The sequence below is a fragment of the Pan paniscus genome, chromosome 1, assembly GCF_029289425.2.
Source record: "Pan paniscus chromosome 1, NHGRI_mPanPan1-v2.0_pri, whole genome shotgun sequence".
Lineage (NCBI taxonomy): Eukaryota > Metazoa > Chordata > Mammalia > Primates > Hominidae > Pan > Pan paniscus.
Genome location: NC_073249.2, coordinates 112,924,247 through 112,947,403, shown reverse-complemented (window position 1 = coordinate 112,947,403; position 23,157 = coordinate 112,924,247). Strand labels below are relative to the sequence as shown.

At 47.2% G+C, this 23,157-nt stretch overlaps 1 protein-coding gene across 1 annotated transcript in view; it reads left to right on the top strand.

Annotated features, from left to right (window-relative positions):
* NBPF8 (NBPF member 8) overlaps positions 1–23,157 on the top strand; it is a 64,350-nt gene that overhangs the window by 9,191 nt on the left and 32,002 nt on the right. Inside the window, exons 8-26 of the mRNA XM_055102543.2 lie at positions 67–281; positions 1,333–1,393; positions 1,857–2,068; positions 3,435–3,644; positions 5,436–5,541; positions 6,377–6,591; positions 7,640–7,700; positions 8,164–8,375; positions 9,746–9,955; positions 11,748–11,853; positions 12,689–12,903; positions 13,955–14,015; positions 14,479–14,690; positions 16,059–16,268; positions 18,061–18,166; positions 19,002–19,216; positions 20,266–20,326; positions 20,790–21,001; positions 22,377–22,586. Of these exons, the coding sequence (XP_054958518.2) occupies positions 67–281; positions 1,333–1,393; positions 1,857–2,068; positions 3,435–3,644; positions 5,436–5,541; positions 6,377–6,591; positions 7,640–7,700; positions 8,164–8,375; positions 9,746–9,955; positions 11,748–11,853; positions 12,689–12,903; positions 13,955–14,015; positions 14,479–14,690; positions 16,059–16,268; positions 18,061–18,166; positions 19,002–19,216; positions 20,266–20,326; positions 20,790–21,001; positions 22,377–22,586 (3,110 nt within the window). The remainder of the gene's footprint in view (positions 1–66; positions 282–1,332; positions 1,394–1,856; positions 2,069–3,434; positions 3,645–5,435; positions 5,542–6,376; positions 6,592–7,639; positions 7,701–8,163; positions 8,376–9,745; positions 9,956–11,747; positions 11,854–12,688; positions 12,904–13,954; positions 14,016–14,478; positions 14,691–16,058; positions 16,269–18,060; positions 18,167–19,001; positions 19,217–20,265; positions 20,327–20,789; positions 21,002–22,376; positions 22,587–23,157) is intronic.

Below are 23,157 nucleotides of genomic sequence, written 5' to 3'. Positions count from 1 at the left end.
TTGCAATATTTGAACGGATCACTCAACCCTTTCTACTCTTAAGTTTTCTCTACCGTCTCGCCTTAGGCAATATAAAGTCCTGGTTCACTCTCAGGAACGAGAGCTGACCCAGTTAAAGGAGAAGTTACGGGAAGGGAGAGATGCCGCCCGCTCATTGAATGAGCATCTCCAGGCCCTCCTCACTCCGGATGAGCCGGACAAGTCCCAGGGGCAGGACCTCCAAGAACAGCTGGCTGAGGGGTGTAGACTGGCACAGCAACTTGTCCAAAAGCTCAGCCCAGGTAAGGTGGCCATAGGCCCTGATGACCCAAAACCCCAGGCTTATGAGAGGCTCCAGACCTCCATACTTTCACAATGACAGTTGTATCAGTGGGGTTTTTTTCTGCTACACCTATGTGGCCATGACATGACCAGGACTTCCTGGGTAAGAACAGAGATGGGAAACCCATGGGTTTGGAGGTCACAGTATTGCAAGTGTCCCTCCTTCCTTGATGGAAGGTGGTCTTTGGAGCAAGAGGCAGCATCTATCTAGTTTTAAAGGACAGGAAGGAGGCTGTGATGGGAGGGCGCTTGTTGGAGTGAATAGAGCTCTGGGCTAAGAATGAAGGTTCCCAGGCTGTCTTTTTGGCAATGTTCTTAGTAAGTGTCGGTGAGTGAGTGATTTATCTTTCCAGAGTTTCTCTCTCTCCATGTGCAAAGGCAGACAAATTGTCTCTTGCAAGGGTCTGAAGCATCCAAACATGGGAACACTTACCAATGCTTTTCAAAATGAGATGAAGCCCCTCTCCATGTAGTGTTGGAGAAGGCACTCGATGTGGGGGCATTTGGTGGTAGGAAGTGCTTCAGACTGGAGCACTCCCCATGGATAGAATGTCCCTGAATAACACAGCAGAAGCCACATGGAGGGCCTGTGCAGTCTCATGACGCATAGAGGACTGTGGGACAAGTTTGTCCTCTCCTAAGAGAAAGAATGAGGTTTGAAATGCGAACTGTGACAGGACACCAAGCCTGTTCCTGGGAATCAGATCTGTGGCAGGATGGGGGAGACAGCTGCCAAAGTCCAGAGAGAGGCTGCACAAGCCTCCAGTGATATGGGAAGCAAAAGGTCTTTTCAGTATTTGGCCACATCTTGATGGTGGCCCTCCACATCAGAAATGCATTGCCCGATGGATCAGGAAACCATGCCAGGGCATTTTGTGAAAGATAAAACATGAGAGTTTTCAGTACAATGCTGAACCATACGTAGATGTTCATGTCTCTGTGCACGTTGGGCTGACTGTGCTTGCGGAATGTGAAGTGGGAAATATCTGAACGAACATTTTGTATTTATAGAAAATGACGAAGATGTTCAAGTTGAGGAGGCTGAGAAAGTGCAGAAATCATCTCCCCCCAGGTAACACTGAATACTCAGGAGCAAGTAATGGGTGGTAACACATGAAAATGTCTAGGAGGCACACCCTCTCTGGCATCTATGGTGGGCCAAAAGCCCGCATCCCCTTGGCCACAGTATGTGAAATTGAATCCAGCTTAGACACAGGGTGCGGCAGCTGTCGTGTTTCTCTGTGTGTGCCAAGTGTCATGTCTGTACCATACAGGGATAGCTGAGTCTTCATCCTCCTCAGCTCCTATCTGTCCAGTGCACTGAACACCAGCTGCTCTCTTCCTCTCTGGCTCCCATGGCAGCCATGCTCTGTTGCAGAGAGAAGAGGATTGCCTGTTCCCTCTTTAAGGGAACCTCCATTTTGCTTTCTGGGACCACTCTCTTAATGCCGCCTGTCAAAACCAGCTAGGACTCCCTGGGGTCCAATCCCTCTGTGTTTAATCTTCTGTCATCTCTGTCCCACCTGGCTCATCAGGGAGGTGCAGAAGGCTGAAGAGAGCAAAGTCCCTGAGGACTCACTGGAGGAATGTGCCATCACTTGTTCAAATAGCCACGGCCCTTGTGACTCCAACCAGCCTCACAAGAACATCAAAATCACATTTGAGGAAGACGAAGTCAACTCACCTCTGGTTGTAGACAGAGAATCCTCTCATGGTGAATGTCAGGATGCTCTAAACATTCTCCCAGGTAGCCTCTATTTTCCTTGTGTCTCATACCTCTGTCTAGGCTATGGAAGATCAATTCTGAGGACAGGCTGTATATACACATATTGTTATTGTTTTAGTCAGAAACTAGGATGGAGCTAGGTGCTGTGACTCACACATATAATCACAGCACTTTGGAAGGCCCGAGTGGGAGGATGACTTGAGTTCAGGAGTTGAAGACCAGCCTGGACAATATGGTGAAACCCATCTTTACAAAGAATACAAAAAATTAGGCAGGCATGGTGCTGCATGCCTATAGTCCCAACTGCTCAGGAGACTTAGGTGGGAGGATCGGCTGAGACGATCCTCCCACCCTCGTTCACTCCTCTCAGGCTAGACTCTCTCTCCTTTTCATTGGCTCGTCTTAGCTATTAATAAGAAGTCTCGGCCTGGCGCGGTGGCTCACACATGTAATCCCAGCACTTTGGGAGGCCGGGGCGGGTGGATCACGAGGTCAGGAGATCGAGACCGTCCTGGCTAACACGGTGAAACCCCGTCTTTACTAAAAATACAAAAAAAAAAAAAAAAAAATAGCTGGGCGCGGTGGTGGGCGCCTGTAGTCCCAGCTACTCGGGAGGCTGAGGCAGGAGAATGGCATGAACCCAGGAACCGGAGCTTGCAGTGAGCCGAGATTGTGCCACTGCACTCCAGCCTGGGAGACAGAGCGAGACTCCATCTCAAAAAAAAAAAAAAAAAAAAAAGTAAGTCTCTGACCAGGGGCGCTGGCTCACATCTTAATCCCAGCACTTTGGGAGGCTGAGGTAGGCGGAACACCTGAGGTCACGAGTTCGAAACCAGCCTGTCCAAGATGGCAAAACCCCATCTCTACTAAAAATACAAAAATTAGCTGGCATGTTACTTGGCGCTTGTAATCCCAGATGCTTGGCAGGCTGAGGGATGAGAATCGCTTGAACCCGGGAGGCAGAGGTGGCAGTGAGCTGAGATTGTGCCTCTGCACTGCAGCCTGCGCGACAGAGTGAGACTCCGTCTCAAACCAAAAACAAAAAAAGAAAAAAAGAAAAAAATTAAAAAAGCAAAATGAAATCTTTTGTGCTACACGGAAACATTGGCCACTCATGGGGTAAAAATCTCAGGGCCAAGCCTTGCTTTATAGAAACGTATAAGCAAGAAAAGTGTAGAAGTGTTTATGTCTTGGTTTCAAGGTGACTGCATAGCTAAGACAAGTTGACTTAAAGGAGATCAAGACTGGAGATGACAAGAGTGAAACCAGGGAAACAACATCTTCAAATAAGTAGACAAGGCTGCCAGTGACATCCCTCAGTCCTGATTAAGCCTATTTGATTTCACCAGTTTTTAACCCATCATGTGCTTGCCTTTCTTCTCCCCAGTCCCTGGCCCCACCTCTTCTGCCACAAACGTCAGCATGGTGGTATCAGCCGGCCCTTTGTCCAGCGAGAAGGCAGAGATGAACATTCTAGAAATCAATGAGAAATTGCGCCCCCAGCTGGCAGAGAAGAAACAGCAGTTCAGAAGCCTCCAAGAGAAATGTTTTGTAACTCAACTGGCCGGCTTCCTGGCCAACGGACAGAAGAAATACAGTAAGATCTATAGGCTCACCATCACGAAAGTGATGAACGACGTCCTGTCTTCTCTCTGAGAAACTAAGTGCTCTCTCCATCAAAAATAATGTCATCTTCCCCATACTTCTAGGAAAACAGAAATGGGTATTTTAACATTTTGTCAAAGTTGGAAGACAGAGGTACCAAAGTATTTAGCAACTTTCCATGTTTGCAATCAGGTAGGGGTGGGACTAGAGTTAAACTGCCATTTATTGATTTCTGACACAGGCACAGAATGACCTGTTTTCTCCAAGAGGCTCAATCGTGTTTTCAAGAATCCTCTCTGTACCATATAAGATCCTGCAGACAAATAACATCTAGTCTGTTGTTCTAAATGTCTGAGACTAGTGAACTTTTATTCAGTTCAAGTTTCTGTTGAGGCCCAACAGGCAAAGCTCTGTTCTAGTGACTCTGAGGGAAACTTGGTGATAGTAGCCAGTACCTGCTCTGAGGGGCTTCAAGAGGAGTCTACTCCTAATAGAACCTGTGCTGTCTATAAGTGACAGCATCAAGAGCAGGGAGTAGGGGCCGTGCATGGTGGCTCACTCCTGTAATCCCAGCACTTTGGGAGGCTGAGGCGGGCAGATCATGAGGTCAGGAGTTTGAGACCAGCCTGGGCAACATGGAGAAACCCCATCTCCACTAAAAATACAAAAAGTAGATGGGCGTGGTGGCAGGTGACTGTAATCACCCCTGCTCAGGAGGCTGAGGCAGGAGAATCCTTTGAACCCAGGAGGCTGAGGTTGCAGTGAGCCAAGATTTTGCCATTGCACTCCAGCCTGGGCGACAGGGCAAGACAGGTAAAAAAAAAAAAAATAATAATAATAATAATAATGATAAATAAAAATAAGAATAAAAAGCAGAGAGTAGCTTGGTGAGAGTGAAGTCCTGCTTCCTGGGGCACAGAGTCTTGTTGCTAAAGAGGAAGAAAGATCGCACCCGAGAATGCGTGGAGATAGCAGTGCAGTGTACAGAGCTGGGACCGTGGGCCTGTCTCCTGGGCTCCATCCAAGTTGCTTGTCTTGTCTGTCCCTCAGTTACCTCACCTGTTCAGAGGGTACTACAGTAATACCTACCTCTGTAAATCGCTGCAGTGAATTACATGAGCTATTTCTTGTCAATCTCCTAGAACATTTATTGGCACAGAGTAAACACTATCTATTAGTTCTTCATTCTGCTGTTTCTAAATTAACACAAATTTTATTAGCATTTGGGCATATTTCCTTCATGGCCTTATGGTGTTATGTGTCACTCTTTATGCTTCAGATATGATTCTTAAAATCATAACTGAAGATATGATTTAAAAATCAAAGATTTTAAAAATCTTTCGCATACTTGTCCTTGAAATTCCCAGTAAAAGGGAAACCATCAGTCCCATAGTCCTAGGGGCCTTCCCGACTGTACAAGAAATCACTACTCGTGCCCCAGTGCAGTGTTTTAGAGGAGAGGCTGCAAGGCTTGGGAAAGTGGCCCCGCATTCAGAGTCAGACCTCAGGGACTGTGAATTCTGACTCCACTTCGTTGTGGTTGAATCATCTTGTCAGCTTCCTTGATGTGCCCTTGAGGTTCTCTTTCTTCATCTCTAAATTTTGGAGGATCAGATGCCAGAAAGTCAGGAGACTGAAGAGTAAAGATGTGGAAATCCCTGTCTAGACCCTGGTACTGGGGAGAGTTTTGTCCTTGGGATGGACCTGGCTCCTGCCCTGTAGGCAATGACCACAGCAGCATGTCCAGCCTTCCACTGAGGCAGGCGTGTCTGTCTTTTCTCAGAATATGAAGAGTGCGAAGACCTCATAAAATCTATGCTGAGGAATGAGCGACGACAGTTCAAGGAGGAGAAGCTTGCGGAGCAGCTCAAGCAAGCTGAGGAGCTCAGGTGAGGGGACCCCATGGGGGCAGGCAGGGGGGCAGGTGTGTAAATCTCTGAAGTACAACAGCTCGGTGGGGAGAAGTAAGAACGAAGCTGGGCCAGGGGAAGGGCAGGAATTGCCATGGCAGGCTCGCAACACACAAGTATTTATCAAGCAGAGAAGAAGTATAATAAAAATGTATGGGTTGCAGTTGTTTCTCAGAGCCTTGTTTTCTCTTTTTCAAACAAGTAATTGTTGATGTGAAATTTACATAACACAAAATTAACCAGAGGAGTGTGAACCACACAGCAGCATTCAGTATACTCAAAATGGTGTGCCGTCACCACCCCACTTACCCTGAGTGAGAATCACCTCCTGACTGACTGCGGCTTCTCATTCTTTCACTCAATCAATGTTGCCTTCTCGACCCTGTCATTCTTTTCTTCTTTCGTCTTTTCAATTCGCCCCATCTGCATCTGGCCTCATTTCTGTACATGGCTTTGTATCTAGTGGCCGCCAGATGCACTATGTGTATTTTCACATGGAAATGTCCATGGCCAGAGTGAGGAACTGAAAGGATGTCTTTTTGAAACGGAATTAGGAAGACACCTACTTTTGTTTACAGAAGGGAAAGATGAATGGAACATCATCGAGGATCTTGCAGGAGCCCTCTCTGATACAGAGGAAGCCTGTAAACCATTTTCTATTCTTTCTCTTGGCCACAGACATTCCTTTCAACATGTGCTGACCTTCTGCTTGAAGGTCTCCTTGAGGACATTGTCTCAGAAGTCTCTGTTGCAATATTTGAACGGATCACTCAACCCTTTCTACTCTTAAGTTTTCTCTACCGTCTCGCCTTAGGCAATATAAAGTCCTGGTTCACTCTCAGGAACGAGAGCTGACCCAGTTAAAGGAGAAGTTACGGGAAGGGAGAGATGCCGCCCGCTCATTGAATGAGCATCTCCAGGCCCTCCTCACTCCGGATGAGCCGGACAAGTCCCAGGGGCAGGACCTCCAAGAACAGCTGGCTGAGGGGTGTAGACTGGCACAGCAACTTGTCCAAAAGCTCAGCCCAGGTAAGGTGGCCATAGGCCCTGATGACCCAAAACCCCAGGCTTATGAGAGGCTCCAGACCTCCATACTTTCACAATGACAGTTGTATCAGTGGGGTTTTTTTCTGCTACACCTATGTGGCCATGACATGACCAGGACTTCCTGGGTAAGAACAGAGATGGGAAACCCATGGGTTTGGAGGTCACAGTATTGCAAGTGTCCCTCCTTCCTTGATGGAAGGTGGTCTTTGGAGCAAGAGGCAGCATCTATCTAGTTTTAAAGGACAGGAAGGAGGCTGTGATGGGAGGGCGCTTGTTGGAGTGAATAGAGCTCTGGGCTAAGAATGAAGGTTCCCAGGCTGTCTTTTTGGCAATGTTCTTAGTAAGTGTCGGTGAGTGAGTGATTTATCTTTCCAGAGTTTCTCTCTCTCCATGTGCAAAGGCAGACAAATTGTCTCTTGCAAGGGTCTGAAGCATCCAAACATGGGAACACTTACCAATGCTTTTCAAAATGAGATGAAGCCCCTCTCCATGTGGTGTTGGAGAAGGCACTCGATGTGGGGGCATTTGGTGGTAGGAAGTGCTTCAGACTGGAGCACTCCCCATGGATAGAATGTCCCTGAATAACACAGCAGAAGCCACATGGAGGGCCTGTGCAGTCTCATGACGCATAGAGGACTGTGGGACAAGTTTGTCCTCTCCTAAGAGAAAGAATGAGGTTTGAAATGCGAACTGTGACAGGACACCAAGCCTGTTCCTGGGAATCAGATCTGTGGCAGGATGGGGGAGACAGCTGCCAAAGTCCAGAGAGAGGCTGCGCAAGCCTCCAGTGATATGGGAAGCAAAAGGTCTTTTCAGTATTTGCCACATCTTGATGGTGGCCCTCCACATCAGAAATGCATTGCCCGATGGATCAGGAAACCATGCCAGGGCATTTTGTGAAAGATAAAACATGAGAGTTTTCAGTACAATGCTGAACCATACGTAGATGTTCATGTCTCTGTGCACGTTGGGCTGACTGCTTGCGGAATGTGAAGTGGGAAATATCTGAACGAACATTTTGTATTTATAGAAAATGACGAAGATGTTCAAGTTGAGGAGGCTGAGAAAGTGCAGAAATCATCTCCCCCCAGGTAACACTGAATACTCAGGAGCAAGTAATGGGTGGTAACACATGAAAATGTCTAGGAGGCACACCCTCTCTGGCATCTATGGTGGGCCAAAAGCCCGCATCCCCTTGGCCACAGTATGTGAAATTGAATCCAGCTTAGACACAGGGTGCGGCAGCTGTCGTGTTTCTCTGTGTGTGCCAAGTGTCATGTCTGTACCATACAGGGATAGCTGAGTCTTCATCCTCCTCAGCTCCTATCTGTCCAGTGCACTGAACACCAGCTGCTCTCTTCCTCTCTGGCTCCCATGGCAGCCATGCTCTGTTGCAGAGAGAAGAGGATTGCCTGTTCCCTCTTTAAGGGAACCTCCATTTTGCTTTCTGGGACCACTCTCTTAATGCCGCCTGTCAAAACCAGCTAGGACTCCCTGGGGTCCAATCCCTCTGTGTTTAATCTTCTGTCATCTCTGTCCCACCTGGCTCATCAGGGAGGTGCAGAAGGCTGAAGAGAGCAAAGTCCCTGAGGACTCACTGGAGGAATGTGCCATCACTTGTTCAAATAGCCACGGCCCTTGTGACTCCAACCAGCCTCACAAGAACATCAAAATCACATTTGAGGAAGACGAAGTCAACTCACCTCTGGTTGTAGACAGAGAATCCTCTCATGGTGAATGTCAGGATGCTCTAAACATTCTCCCAGGTAGCCTCTATTTTCCTTGTGTCTCATACCTCTGTCTAGGCTATGGAAGATCAATTCTGAGGACAGGCTGTATATACACATATTGTTATTGTTTTAGTCAGAAACTAGGATGGAGCTAGGTGCTGTGACTCACACATATAATCACAGCACTTTGGAAGGCCCGAGTGGGAGGATGACTTGAGTTCAGGAGTTGAAGACCAGCCTGGACAATATGGTGAAACCCATCTTTACAAAGAATACAAAAAATTAGGCAGGCATGGTGCTGCATGCCTATAGTCCCAACTGCTCAGGAGACTTAGGTGGGAGGATCGGCTGAGACGATCCTCCCACCCTCGTTCACTCCTCTCAGGCTAGACTCTCTCTCCTTTTCATTGGCTCGTCTTAGCTATTAATAAGAAGTCTCGGCCTGGCGCGGTGGCTCACACATGTAATCCCAGCACTTTGGGAGGCCGGGGCGGGTGGATCACGAGGTCAGGAGATCGAGACCGTCCTGGCTAACACGGTGAAACCCCGTCTTTACTAAAAATACAAAAAAAAAAAAAAAAAAAAAAATTAGCTGGGCGCGGTGGTGGGCGCCTGTAGTCCCAGCTACTCGGGAGGCTGAGGCAGGAGAATGGCATGAACCCAGGAACCGGAGCTTGCAGTGAGCCGAGATTGTGCCACTGCACTCCAGCCTGGGAGACAGAGCGAGACTCCATCTCAAAAAAAAAAAAAAAAAAAAAGTAAGTCTCTGACCAGGGGCGCTGGCTCACATCTTAATCCCAGCACTTTGGGAGGCTGAGGTAGGCGGAACACCTGAGGTCACGAGTTCGAAACCAGCCTGTCCAAGATGGCAAAACCCCATCTCTACTAAAAATACAAAAATTAGCTGGCATGTTACTTGGCGCTTGTAATCCCAGATGCTTGGCAGGCTGAGGGATGAGAATCGCTTGAACCCGGGAGGCAGAGGTGGCAGTGAGCTGAGATTGTGCCTCTGCACTGCAGCCTGCGCGACAGAGTGAGACTCCGTCTCAAACCAAAAACAAAAAAAGAAAAAAAGAAAAAAATTAAAAAAGCAAAATGAAATCTTTTGTGCTACACAGAAACATTGGCCACTCATGGGGTAAAAATCTCAGGGCCAAGCCTTGCTTTATAGAAACGTATAAGCAAGAAAAGTGTAGAAGTGTTTATGTCTTGGTTTCAAGGTGACTGCATAGCTAAGACAAGTTGACTTAAAGGAGATCAAGACTGGAGATGACAAGAGTGAAACCAGGGAAACAACATCTTCAAATAAGTAGACAAGGCTGCCAGTGACATCCCTCAGTCCTGATTAAGCCTATTTGATTTCACCAGTTTTTAACCCATCATGTGCTTGCCTTTCTTCTCCCCAGTCCCTGGCCCCACCTCTTCTGCCACAAACGTCAGCATGGTGGTATCAGCCGGCCCTTTGTCCAGCGAGAAGGCAGAGATGAACATTCTAGAAATCAATGAGAAATTGCGCCCCCAGCTGGCAGAGAAGAAACAGCAGTTCAGAAGCCTCCAAGAGAAATGTTTTGTAACTCAACTGGCCGGCTTCCTGGCCAACGGACAGAAGAAATACAGTAAGATCTATAGGCTCACCATCACGAAAGTGATGAACGACGTCCTGTCTTCTCTCTGAGAAACTAAGTGCTCTCTCCATCAAAAATAATGTCATCCTCCCCATACTTCTAGGAAAACAGAAATGGGTATTTTAACATTTTGTCAAAGTTGGAAGACAGAGGTACCAAAGTATTTAGCAACTTTCCATGTTTGCAATCAGGTAGGGGTGGGACTAGAGTTAAACTGCCATTTATTGATTTCTGACACAGGCACAGAATGACCTGTTTTCTCCAAGAGGCTCAATCGTGTTTTCAAGAATCCTCTCTGTACCATATAAGATCCTGCAGACAAATAACATCTAGTCTGTTGTTCTAAATGTCTGAGACTAGTGAACTTTTATTCAGTTCAAGTTTCTGTTGAGGCCCAACAGGCAAAGCTCTGTTCTAGTGACTCTGAGGGAAACTTGGTGATAGTAGCCAGTACCTGCTCTGAGGGGCTTCAAGAGGAGTCTACTCCTAATAGAACCTGTGCTGTCTATAAGTGACAGCATCAAGAGCAGGGAGTAGGGGCCGTGCATGGTGGCTCACTCCTGTAATCCCAGCACTTTGGGAGGCTGAGGCGGGCAGATCATGAGGTCAGGAGTTTGAGACCAGCCTGGGCAACATGGAGAAACCCCATCTCCACTAAAAATACAAAAAGTAGATGGGCGTGGTGGCAGGTGACTGTAATCACCCCTGCTCAGGAGGCTGAGGCAGGAGAATCCTTTGAACCCAGGAGGCTGAGGTTGCAGTGAGCCAAGATTTTGCCATTGCACTCCAGCCTGGGCGACAGGGCAAGACAGGTAAAAAAAAAAAATAATAATAATAATAATAATAATGATAAATAAAAATAAGAATAAAAAGCAGAGAGTAGCTTGGTGAGAGTGAAGTCCTGCTTCCTGGGGCACAGAGTCTTGTTGCTAAAGAGGAAGAAAGATCGCACCCGAGAATGCGTGGAGATAGCAGTGCAGTGTACAGAGCAGGGACCGTGGGCCTGTCTCCTGGGCTCCATCCAAGTTGCTTGTCTTGTCTGTCCCTCAGTTACCTCACCTGTTCAGAGGGTACTACAGTAATACCTACCTCTGTAAATCGCTGCAGTGAATTACATGAGCTATTTCTTGTCAATCTCCTAGAACATTTATTGGCACAGAGTAAACACTATCTATTAGTTCTTCATTCTGCTGTTTCTAAATTAACACAAATTTTATTAGCATTTGGGCATATTTCCTTCATGGCCTTATGGTGTTATGTGTCACTCTTTATGCTTCAGATATGATTCTTAAAATCATAACTGAAGATATGATTTAAAAATCAAAGATTTTAAAAATCTTTCGCATACTTGTCCTTGAAATTCCCAGTAAAAGGGAAACCATCAGTCCCATAGTCCTAGGGGCCTTCCCGACTGTACAAGAAATCACTACTCGTGCCCCAGTGCAGTGTTTTAGAGGAGAGGCTGCAAGGCTTGGGAAAGTGGCCCCGCATTCAGAGTCAGACCTCAGGGACTGTGAATTCTGACTCCACTTCGTTGTGGTTGAATCATCTTGTCAGCTTCCTTGATGTGCCCTTGAGGTTCTCTTTCTTCATCTCTAAATTTTGGAGGATCAGATGCCAGAAAGTCAGGAGACTGAAGAGTAAAGATGTGGAAATCCCTGTCTAGACCCTGGTACTGGGGAGAGTTTTGTCCTTGGGATGGACCTGGCTCCTGCCCTGTAGGCAATGACCACAGCAGCATGTCCAGCCTTCCACTGAGGCAGGCGTGTCTGTCTTTTCTCAGAATATGAAGAGTGCGAAGACCTCATAAAATCTATGCTGAGGAATGAGCGACGACAGTTCAAGGAGGAGAAGCTTGCGGAGCAGCTCAAGCAAGCTGAGGAGCTCAGGTGAGGGGACCCCATGGGGGCAGGCAGGGGGGCAGGTGTGTAAATCTCTGAAGTACAACAGCTCGGTGGGGAGAAGTAAGAACGAAGCTGGGCCAGGGGAAGGGCAGGAATTGCCATGGCAGGCTCGCAACACACAAGTATTTATCAAGCAGAGAAGAAGTATAATAAAAATGTATGGGTTGCAGTTGTTTCTCAGAGCCTTGTTTTCTCTTTTTCAAACAAGTAATTGTTGATGTGAAATTTACATAACACAAAATTAACCAGAGGAGTGTGAACCACACAGCAGCATTCAGTATACTCAAAATGGTGTGCCGTCACCACCCCACTTACCCTGAGTGAGAATCACCTCCTGACTGACTGCGGCTTCTCATTCTTTCACTCAATCAATGTTGCCTTCTCGACCCTGTCATTCTTTTCTTCTTTCGTCTTTTCAATTCGCCCCATCTGCATCTGGCCTCATTTCTGTACATGGCTTTGTATCTAGTGGCCGCCAGATGCACTATGTGTATTTTCACATGGAAATGTCCATGGCCAGAGTGAGGAACTGAAAGGATGTCTTTTTGAAACGGAATTAGGAAGACACCTACTTTTGTTTACAGAAGGGAAAGATGAATGGAACATCATCGAGGATCTTGCAGGAGCCCTCTCTGATACAGAGGAAGCCTGTAAACCATTTTCTATTCTTTCTCTTGGCCACAGACATTCCTTTCAACATGTGCTGACCTTCTGCTTGAAGGTCTCCTTGAGGACATTGTCTCAGAAGTCTCTGTTGCAATATTTGAACGGATCACTCAACCCTTTCTACTCTTAAGTTTTCTCTACCGTCTCGCCTTAGGCAATATAAAGTCCTGGTTCACTCTCAGGAACGAGAGCTGACCCAGTTAAAGGAGAAGTTATGGGAAGGGAGAGATGCCGCCCGCTCATTGAATGAGCATCTCCAGGCCCTCCTCACTCCGGATGAGCCGGACAAGTCCCAGGGGCAGGACCTCCAAGAACAGCTGGCTGAGGGGTGTAGACTGGCACAGCAACTTGTCCAAAAGCTCAGCCCAGGTAAGGTGGCCATAGGCCCTGATGACCCAAAACCCCAGGCTTATGAGAGGCTCCAGACCTCCATACTTTCACAATGACAGTTGTATCAGTGGGGTTTTTTTCTGCTACACCTATGTGGCCATGACATGACCAGGACTTCCTGGGTAAGAACAGAGATGGGAAACCCATGGGTTTGGAGGTCACAGTATTGCAAGTGTCCCTCCTTCCTTGATGGAAGGTGGTCTTTGGAGCAAGAGGCAGCATCTATCTAGTTTTAAAGGACAGGAAGGAGGCTGTGATGGGAGGGCGCTTGTTGGAGTGAATAGAGCTCTGGGCTAAGAATGAAGGTTCCCAGGCTGTCTTTTTGGCAATGTTCTTAGTAAGTGTCGGTGAGTGAGTGATTTATCTTTCCAGAGTTTCTCTCTCTCCATGTGCAAAGGCAGACAAATTGTCTCTTGCAAGGGTCTGAAGCATCCAAACATGGGAACACTTACCAATGCTTTTCAAAATGAGATGAAGCCCCTCTCCATGTGGTGTTGGAGAAGGCACTCGATGTGGGGGCATTTGGTGGTAGGAAGTGCTTCAGACTGGAGCACTCCCCATGGATAGAATGTCCCTGAATAACACAGCAGAAGCCACATGGAGGGCCTGTGCAGTCTCATGACGCATAGAGGACTGTGGGACAAGTTTGTCCTCTCCTAAGAGAAAGAATGAGGTTTGAAATGCGAACTGTGACAGGACACCAAGCCTGTTCCTGGGAATCAGATCTGTGGCAGGATGGGGGAGACAGCTGCCAAAGTCCAGAGAGAGGCTGCGCAAGCCTCCAGTGATATGGGAAGCAAAAGGTCTTTTCAGTATTTGGCCACATCTTGATGGTGGCCCTCCACATCAGAAATGCATTGCCCGATGGATCAGGAAACCATGCCAGGGCATTTTGTGAAAGATAAAACATGAGAGTTTTCAGTACAATGCTGAACCATACGTAGATGTTCATGTCTCTGTGCACGTTGGGCTGACTGTGCTTGCGGAATGTGAAGTGGGAAATATCTGAACGAACATTTTGTATTTATAGAAAATGACGAAGATGTTCAAGTTGAGGAGGCTGAGAAAGTGCAGAAATCATCTCCCCCCAGGTAACACTGAATACTCAGGAGCAAGTAATGGGTGGTAACACATGAAAATGTCTAGGAGGCACACCCTCTCTGGCATCTATGGTGGGCCAAAAGCCCGCATCCCCTTGGCCACAGTATGTGAAATTGAATCCAGCTTAGACACAGGGTGCGGCAGCTGTCGTGTTTCTCTGTGTGTGCCAAGTGTCATGTCTGTACCATACAGGGATAGCTGAGTCTTCATCCTCCTCAGCTCCTATCTGTCCAGTGCACTGAACACCAGCTGCTCTCTTCCTCTCTGGCTCCCATGGCAGCCATGCTCTGTTGCAGAGAGAAGAGGATTGCCTGTTCCCTCTTTAAGGGAACCTCCATTTTGCTTTCTGGGACCACTCTCTTAATGCCGCCTGTCAAAACCAGCTAGGACTCCCTGGGGTCCAATCCCTCTGTGTTTAATCTTCTGTCATCTCTGTCCCACCTGGCTCATCAGGGAGGTGCAGAAGGCTGAAGAGAGCAAAGTCCCTGAGGACTCACTGGAGGAATGTGCCATCACTTGTTCAAATAGCCACGGCCCTTGTGACTCCAACCAGCCTCACAAGAACATCAAAATCACATTTGAGGAAGACGAAGTCAACTCACCTCTGGTTGTAGACAGAGAATCCTCTCATGGTGAATGTCAGGATGCTCTAAACATTCTCCCAGGTAGCCTCTATTTTCCTTGTGTCTCATACCTCTGTCTAGGCTATGGAAGATCAATTCTGAGGACAGGCTGTATATACACATATTGTTATTGTTTTAGTCAGAAACTAGGATGGAGCTAGGTGCTGTGACTCACACATATAATCACAGCACTTTGGAAGGCCCGAGTGGGAGGATGACTTGAGTTCAGGAGTTGAAGACCAGCCTGGACAATATGGTGAAACCCATCTTTACAAAGAATACAAAAAATTAGGCAGGCATGGTGCTGCATGCCTATAGTCCCAACTGCTCAGGAGACTTAGGTGGGAGGATCGGCTGAGACGATCCTCCCACCCTCGTTCACTCCTCTCAGGCTAGACTCTCTCTCCTTTTCATTGGCTCGTCTTAGCTATTAATAAGAAGTCTCGGCCTGGCGCGGTGGCTCACACATGTAATCCCAGCACTTTGGGAGGCCGGGGCGGGTGGATCACGAGGTCAGGAGATCGAGACCGTCCTGGCTAACACGGTGAAACCCCGTCTTTACTAAAAATACAAAAAAAAAAAAAAAAAAAAAATAGCTGGGCGCGGTGGTGGGCGCCTGTAGTCCCAGCTACTCGGGAGGCTGAGGCAGGAGAATGGCATGAACCCAGGAACCGGAGCTTGCAGTGAGCCGAGATTGTGCCACTGCACTCCAGCCTGGGAGACAGAGCGAGACTCCATCTCAAAAAAAAAAAAAAAAAAAAAGTAAGTCTCTGACCAGGGGCGCTGGCTCACATCTTAATCCCAGCACTTTGGGAGGCTGAGGTAGGCGGAACACCTGAGGTCACGAGTTCGAAACCAGCCTGTCCAAGATGGCAAAACCCCATCTCTACTAAAAATACAAAAATTAGCTGGCATGTTACTTGGCGCTTGTAATCCCAGATGCTTGGCAGGCTGAGGGATGAGAATCGCTTGAACCCGGGAGGCAGAGGTGGCAGTGAGCTGAGATTGTGCCTCTGCACTGCAGCCTGCGCGACAGAGTGAGACTCCGTCTCAAACCAAAAACAAAAAAAGAAAAAAAGAAAAAAATTAAAAAAGCAAAATGAAATCTTTTGTGCTACACGGAAACATTGGCCACTCATGGGGTAAAAATCTCAGGGCCAAGCCTTGCTTTATAGAAACGTATAAGCAAGAAAAGTGTAGAAGTGTTTATGTCTTGGTTTCAAGGTGACTGCATAGCTAAGACAAGTTGACTTAAAGGAGATCAAGACTGGAGATGACAAGAGTGAAACCAGGGAAACAACATCTTCAAATAAGTAGACAAGGCTGCCAGTGACATCCCTCAGTCCTGATTAAGCCTATTTGATTTCACCAGTTTTTAACCCATCATGTGCTTGCCTTTCTTCTCCCCAGTCCCTGGCCCCACCTCTTCTGCCACAAACGTCAGCATGGTGGTATCAGCCGGCCCTTTGTCCAGCGAGAAGGCAGAGATGAACATTCTAGAAATCAATGAGAAATTGCGCCCCCAGCTGGCAGAGAAGAAACAGCAGTTCAGAAGCCTCCAAGAGAAATGTTTTGTAACTCAACTGGCCGGCTTCCTGGCCAACGGACAGAAGAAATACAGTAAGATCTATAGGCTCACCATCACGAAAGTGATGAACGACGTCCTGTCTTCTCTCTGAGAAACTAAGTGCTCTCTCCATCAAAAATAATGTCATCTTCCCCATACTTCTAGGAAAACAGAAATGGGTATTTTAACATTTTGTCAAAGTTGGAAGACAGAGGTACCAAAGTATTTAGCAACTTTCCATGTTTGCAATCAGGTAGGGGTGGGACTAGAGTTAAACTGCCATTTATTGATTTCTGACACAGGCACAGAATGACCTGTTTTCTCCAAGAGGCTCAATCGTGTTTTCAAGAATCCTCTCTGTACCATATAAGATCCTGCAGACAAATAACATCTAGTCTGTTGTTCTAAATGTCTGAGACTAGTGAACTTTTATTCAGTTCAAGTTTCTGTTGAGGCCCAACAGGCAAAGCTCTGTTCTAGTGACTCTGAGGGAAACTTGGTGATAGTAGCCAGTACCTGCTCTGAGGGGCTTCAAGAGGAGTCTACTCCTAATAGAACCTGTGCTGTCTATAAGTGACAGCATCAAGAGCAGGGAGTAGGGGCCGTGCATGGTGGCTCACTCCTGTAATCCCAGCACTTTGGGAGGCTGAGGCGGGCAGATCATGAGGTCAGGAGTTTGAGACCAGCCTGGGCAACATGGAGAAACCCCATCTCCACTAAAAATACAAAAAGTAGATGGGCGTGGTGGCAGGTGACTGTAATCACCCCTGCTCAGGAGGCTGAGGCAGGAGAATCCTTTGAACCCAGGAGGCTGAGGTTGCAGTGAGCCAAGATTTTGCCATTGCACTCCAGCCTGGGCGACAGGGCAAGACAGGTAAAAAAAAAAAAAAATAATAATAATAATAATAATGATAAATAAAAATAAGAATAAAAAGCAGAGAGTAGCTTGGTGAGAGTGAAGTCCTGCTTCCTGGGGCACAGAGTCTTGTTGCTAAAGAGGAAGAAAGATCGCACCCGAGAATGCGTGGAGATAGCAGTGCAGTGTACAGAGCAGGGACCGTGGGCCTGTCTCCTGGGCTCCATCCAAGTTGCTTGTCTTGTCTGTCCCTCAGTTACCTCACCTGTTCAGAGGGTACTACAGTAATACCTACCTCTGTAAATCGCTGCAGTGAATTACATGAGCTATTTCTTGTCAATCTCCTAGAACATTTGTTGGCACAGAGTAAACACTATCTATTAGTTCTTCATTCTGCTGTTTCTAAATTAACACAAATTTTATTAGCATTTGGGCATATTTCCTTCATGGCCTTATGGTGTTATGTGTCACTCTTTATGCTTCAGATATGATTCTTAAAATCATAACTGAAGATATGATTTAAAAATCAAAGATTTTAAAAATCTTTCGCATACTTGTCCTTGAAATTCCCAGTAAAAGGGAAACCATCAGTCCCATAGTCCTAGGGGCCTTCCCGACTGTACAAGAAATCACTACTCATGCCCCAGTGCAGTGTTTTAGAGGAGAGGCTGCAAGGCTTGGGAAAGTGGCCCCGCATTCAGAGTCAGACCTCAGGGACTGTGAATTCTGACTCCACTTCGTTGTGGTTGAATCATCTTGTCAGCTTCCTTGATGTGCCCTTGAGGTTCTCTTTCTTCATCTCTAAATTTTGGAGGATCAGATGCCAGAAAGTCAGGAGACTGAAGAGTAAAGATGTGGAAATCCCTGTCTAGACCCTGGTACTGGGGAGAGTTTTGTCCTTGGGATGGACCTGGCTCCTGCCCTGTAGGCAATGACCACAGCAGCATGTCCAGCCTTCCACTGAGGCAGGCGTGTCTGTCTTTTCTCAGAATATGAAGAGTGCGAAGACCTCATAAAATCTATGCTGAGGAATGAGCGACGACAGTTCAAGGAGGAGAAGCTTGCGGAGCAGCTCAAGCAAGCTGAGGAGCTCAGGTGAGGGGACCCCATGGGGGCAGGCAGGGGGGCAGGTGTGTAAATCTCTGAAGTACAACAGCTCGGTGGGGAGAAGTAAGAACGAAGCTGGGCCAGGGGAAGGGCAGGAATTGCCATGGCAGGCTCGCAACACACAAGTATTTATCAAGCAGAGAAGAAGTATAATAAAAATGTATGGGTTGCAGTTGTTTCTCAGAGCCTTGTTTTCTCTTTTTCAAACAAGTAATTGTTGATGTGAAATTTACATAACACAAAATTAACCAGAGGAGTGTGAACCACACAGCAGCATTCAGTATACTCAAAATGGTGTGCCGTCACCACCCCACTTACCCTGAGTGAGAATCACCTCCTGACTGACTGCGGCTTCTCATTCTTTCACTCAATCAATGTTGCCTTCTCGACCCTGTCATTCTTTTCTTCTTTCGTCTTTTCAATTCGCCCCATCTGCATCTGGCCTCATTTCTGTACATGGCTTTGTATCTAGTGGCCGCCAGATGCACTATGTGTATTTTCACATGGAAATGTCCATGGCCAGAGTGAGGAACTGAAAGGATGTCTTTTTGAAACGGAATTAGGAAGACACCTACTTTTGTTTACAGAAGGGAAAGATGAATGGAACATCATCGAGGATCTTGCAGGAGCCCTCTCTGATACAGAGGAAGCCTGTAAACCATTTTCTATTCTTTCTCTTGGCCACAGACATTCCTTTCAACATGTGCTGACCTTCTGCTTGAAGGTCTCCTTGAGGACATTGTCTCAGAAGTCTCTGTTGCAATATTTGAACGGATCACTCAACCCTTTCTACTCTTAAGTTTTCTCTACCGTCTCGCCTTAGGCAATATAAAGTCCTGGTTCACTCTCAGGAACGAGAGCTGACCCAGTTAAAGGAGAAGTTACGGGAAGGGAGAGATGCCGCCCGCTCATTGAATGAGCATCTCCAGGCCCTCCTCACTCCGGATGAGCCGGACAAGTCCCAGGGGCAGGACCTCCAAGAACAGCTGGCTGAGGGGTGTAGACTGGCACAGCAACTTGTCCAAAAGCTCAGCCCAGGTAAGGTGGCCATAGGCCCTGATGACCCAAAACCCCAGGCTTATGAGAGGCTCCAGACCTCCATACTTTCACAATGACAGTTGTATCAGTGGGGTTTTTTTCTGCTACACCTATGTGGCCATGACATGACCAGGACTTCCTGGGTAAGAACAGAGATGGGAAACCCATGGGTTTGGAGGTCACAGTATTGCAAGTGTCCCTCCTTCCTTGATGGAAGGTGGTCTTTGGAGCAAGAGGCAGCATCTATCTAGTTTTAAAGGACAGGAAGGAGGCTGTGATGGGAGGGCGCTTGTTGGAGTGAATAGAGCTCTGGGCTAAGAATGAAGGTTCCCAGGCTGTCTTTTTGGCAATGTTCTTAGTAAGTGTCGGTGAGTGAGTGATTTATCTTTCCAGAGTTTCTCTCTCTCCATGTGCAAAGGCAGACAAATTGTCTCTTGCAAGGGTCTGAAGCATCCAAACATGGGAACACTTACCAATGCTTTTCAAAATGAGATGAAGCCCCTCTCCATGTGGTGTTGGAGAAGGCACTCGATGTGGGGGCATTTGGTGGTAGGAAGTGCTTCAGACTGGAGCACTCCCCATGGATAGAATGTCCCTGAATAACACAGCAGAAGCCACATGGAGGGCCTGTGCAGTCTCATGACGCATAGAGGACTGTGGGACAAGTTTGTCCTCTCCTAAGAGAAAGAATGAGGTTTGAAATGCGAACTGTGACAGGACACCAAGCCTGTTCCTGGGAATCAGATCTGTGGCAGGATGGGGGAGACAGCTGCCAAAGTCCAGAGAGAGGCTGCGCAAGCCTCCAGTGATATGGGAAGCAAAAGGTCTTTTCAGTATTTGGCCACATCTTGATGGTGGCCCTCCACATCAGAAATGCATTGCCCGATGGATCAGGAAACCATGCCAGGGCATTTTGTGAAAGATAAAACATGAGAGTTTTCAGTACAATGCTGAACCATACGTAGATGTTCATGTCTCTGTGCACGTTGGGCTGACTGCTTGCGGAATGTGAAGTGGGAAATATCTGAACGAACATTTTGTATTTATAGAAAATGACGAAGATGTTCAAGTTGAGGAGGCTGAGAAAGTGCAGAAATCATCTCCCCCCAGGTAACACTGAATACTCAGGAGCAAGTAATGGGTGGTAACACATGAAAATGTCTAGGAGGCACACCCTCTCTGGCATCTATGGTGGGCCAAAAGCCCGCATCCCCTTGGCCACAGTATGTGAAATTGAATCCAGCTTAGACACAGGGTGCGGCAGCTGTCGTGTTTCTCTGTGTGTGCCAAGTGTCATGTCTGTACCATACAGGGATAGCTGAGTCTTCATCCTCCTCAGCTCCTATCTGTCCAGTGCACTGAACACCAGCTGCTCTCTTCCTCTCTGGCTCCCATGGCAGCCATGCTCTGTTGCAGAGAGAAGAGGATTGCCTGTTCCCTCTTTAAGGGAACCTCCATTTTGCTTTCTGGGACCACTCTCTTAATGCCGCCTGTCAAAACCAGCTAGGACTCCCTGGGGTCCAATCCCTCTGTGTTTAATCTTCTGTCATCTCTGTCCCACCTGGCTCATCAGGGAGGTGCAGAAGGCTGAAGAGAGCAAAGTCCCTGAGGACTCACTGGAGGAATGTGCCATCACTTGTTCAAATAGCCACGGCCCTTGTGACTCCAACCAGCCTCACAAGAACATCAAAATCACATTTGAGGAAGACGAAGTCAACTCACCTCTGGTTGTAGACAGAGAATCCTCTCATGGTGAATGTCAGGATGCTCTAAACATTCTCCCAGGTAGCCTCTATTTTCCTTGTGTCTCATACCTCTGTCTAGGCTATGGAAGATCAATTCTGAGGACAGGCTGTATATACACATATTGTTATTGTTTTAGTCAGAAACTAGGATGGAGCTAGGTGCTGTGACTCACACATATAATCACAGCACTTTGGAAGGCCCGAGTGGGAGGATGACTTGAGTTCAGGAGTTGAAGACCAGCCTGGACAATATGGTGAAACCCATCTTTACAAAGAATACAAAAAATTAGGCAGGCATGGTGCTGCATGCCTATAGTCCCAGCTGCTCAGGAGACTTAGGTGGGAGGATCGGCTGAGACGATCCTCCCACCCTCGTTCACTCCTCTCAGGCTAGACTCTCTCTCCTTTTCATTGGCTCGTCTTAGCTATTAATAAGAAGTCTCGGCCTGGCGCGGTGGCTCACACATGTAATCCCAGCACTTTGGGAGGCCGGGGCGGGTGGATCACGAGGTCAGGAGATCGAGACCGTCCTGGCTAACACGGTGAAACCCCGTCTTTACTAAAAATACAAAAAAAAAAAAAAAAAAAAAAAAAAAATAGCTGGGCGCGGTGGTGGGCGCCTGTAGTCCCAGCTACTCGGGAGGCTGAGGCAGGAGAATGGCATGAACCCAGGAACCGGAGCTTGCAGTGAGCCGAGATTGTGCCACTGCACTCCAGCCTGGGAGACAGAGCGAGACTCCATCTCAAAAAAAAAAAAAAAAAAAAAAGTAAGTCTCTGACCAGGGGCGCTGGCTCACATCTTAATCCCAGCACTTTGGGAGGCTGAGGTAGGCGGAACACCTGAGGTCACGAGTTCGAAACCAGCCTGTCCAAGATGGCAAAACCCCATCTCTACTAAAAATACAAAAATTAGCTGGCATGTTACTTGGCGCTTGTAATCCCAGATGCTTGGCAGGCTGAGGGATGAGAATCGCTTGAACCCGGGAGGCAGAGGTGGCAGTGAGCTGAGATTGTGCCTCTGCACTGCAGCCTGCGCGACAGAGTGAGACTCCGTCTCAAACCAAAAACAAAAAAAGAAAAAAAGAAAAAAATTAAAAAAGCAAAATGAAATCTTTTGTGCTACACAGAAACATTGGCCACTCATGGGGTAAAAATCTCAGGGCCAAGCCTTGCTTTATAGAAACGTATAAGCAAGAAAAGTGTAGAAGTGTTTATGTCTTGGTTTCAAGGTGACTGCATAGCTAAGACAAGTTGACTTAAAGGAGATCAAGACTGGAGATGACAAGAGTGAAACCAGGGAAACAACATCTTCAAATAAGTAGACAAGGCTGCCAGTGACATCCCTCAGTCCTGATTAAGCCTATTTGATTTCACCAGTTTTTAACCCATCATGTGCTTGCCTTTCTTCTCCCCAGTCCCTGGCCCCACCTCTTCTGCCACAAACGTCAGCATGGTGGTATCAGCCGGCCCTTTGTCCAGCGAGAAGGCAGAGATGAACATTCTAGAAATCAATGAGAAATTGCGCCCCCAGCTGGCAGAGAAGAAACAGCAGTTCAGAAGCCTCCAAGAGAAATGTTTTGTAACTCAACTGGCCGGCTTCCTGGCCAACGGACAGAAGAAATACAGTAAGATCTATAGGCTCACCATCACGAAAGTGATGAACGACGTCCTGTCTTCTCTCTGAGAAACTAAGTGCTCTCTCCATCAAAAATAATGTCATCCTCCCCATACTTCTAGGAAAACAGAAATGGGTATTTTAACATTTTGTCAAAGTTGGAAGACAGAGGTACCAAAGTATTTAGCAACTTTCCATGTTTGCAATCAGGTAGGGGTGGGACTAGAGTTAAACTGCCATTTATTGATTTCTGACACAGGCACAGAATGACCTGTTTTCTCCAAGAGGCTCAATCGTGTTTTCAAGAATCCTCTCTGTACCATATAAGATCCTGCAGACAAATAACATCTAGTCTGTTGTTCTAAATGTCTGAGACTAGTGAACTTTTATTCAGTTCAAGTTTCTGTTGAGGCCCAACAGGCAAAGCTCTGTTCTAGTGACTCTGAGGGAAACTTGGTGATAGTAGCCAGTACCTGCTCTGAGGGGCTTCAAGAGGAGTCTACTCCTAATAGAACCTGTGCTGTCTATAAGTGACAGCATCAAGAGCAGGGAGTAGGGGCCGTGCATGGTGGCTCACTCCT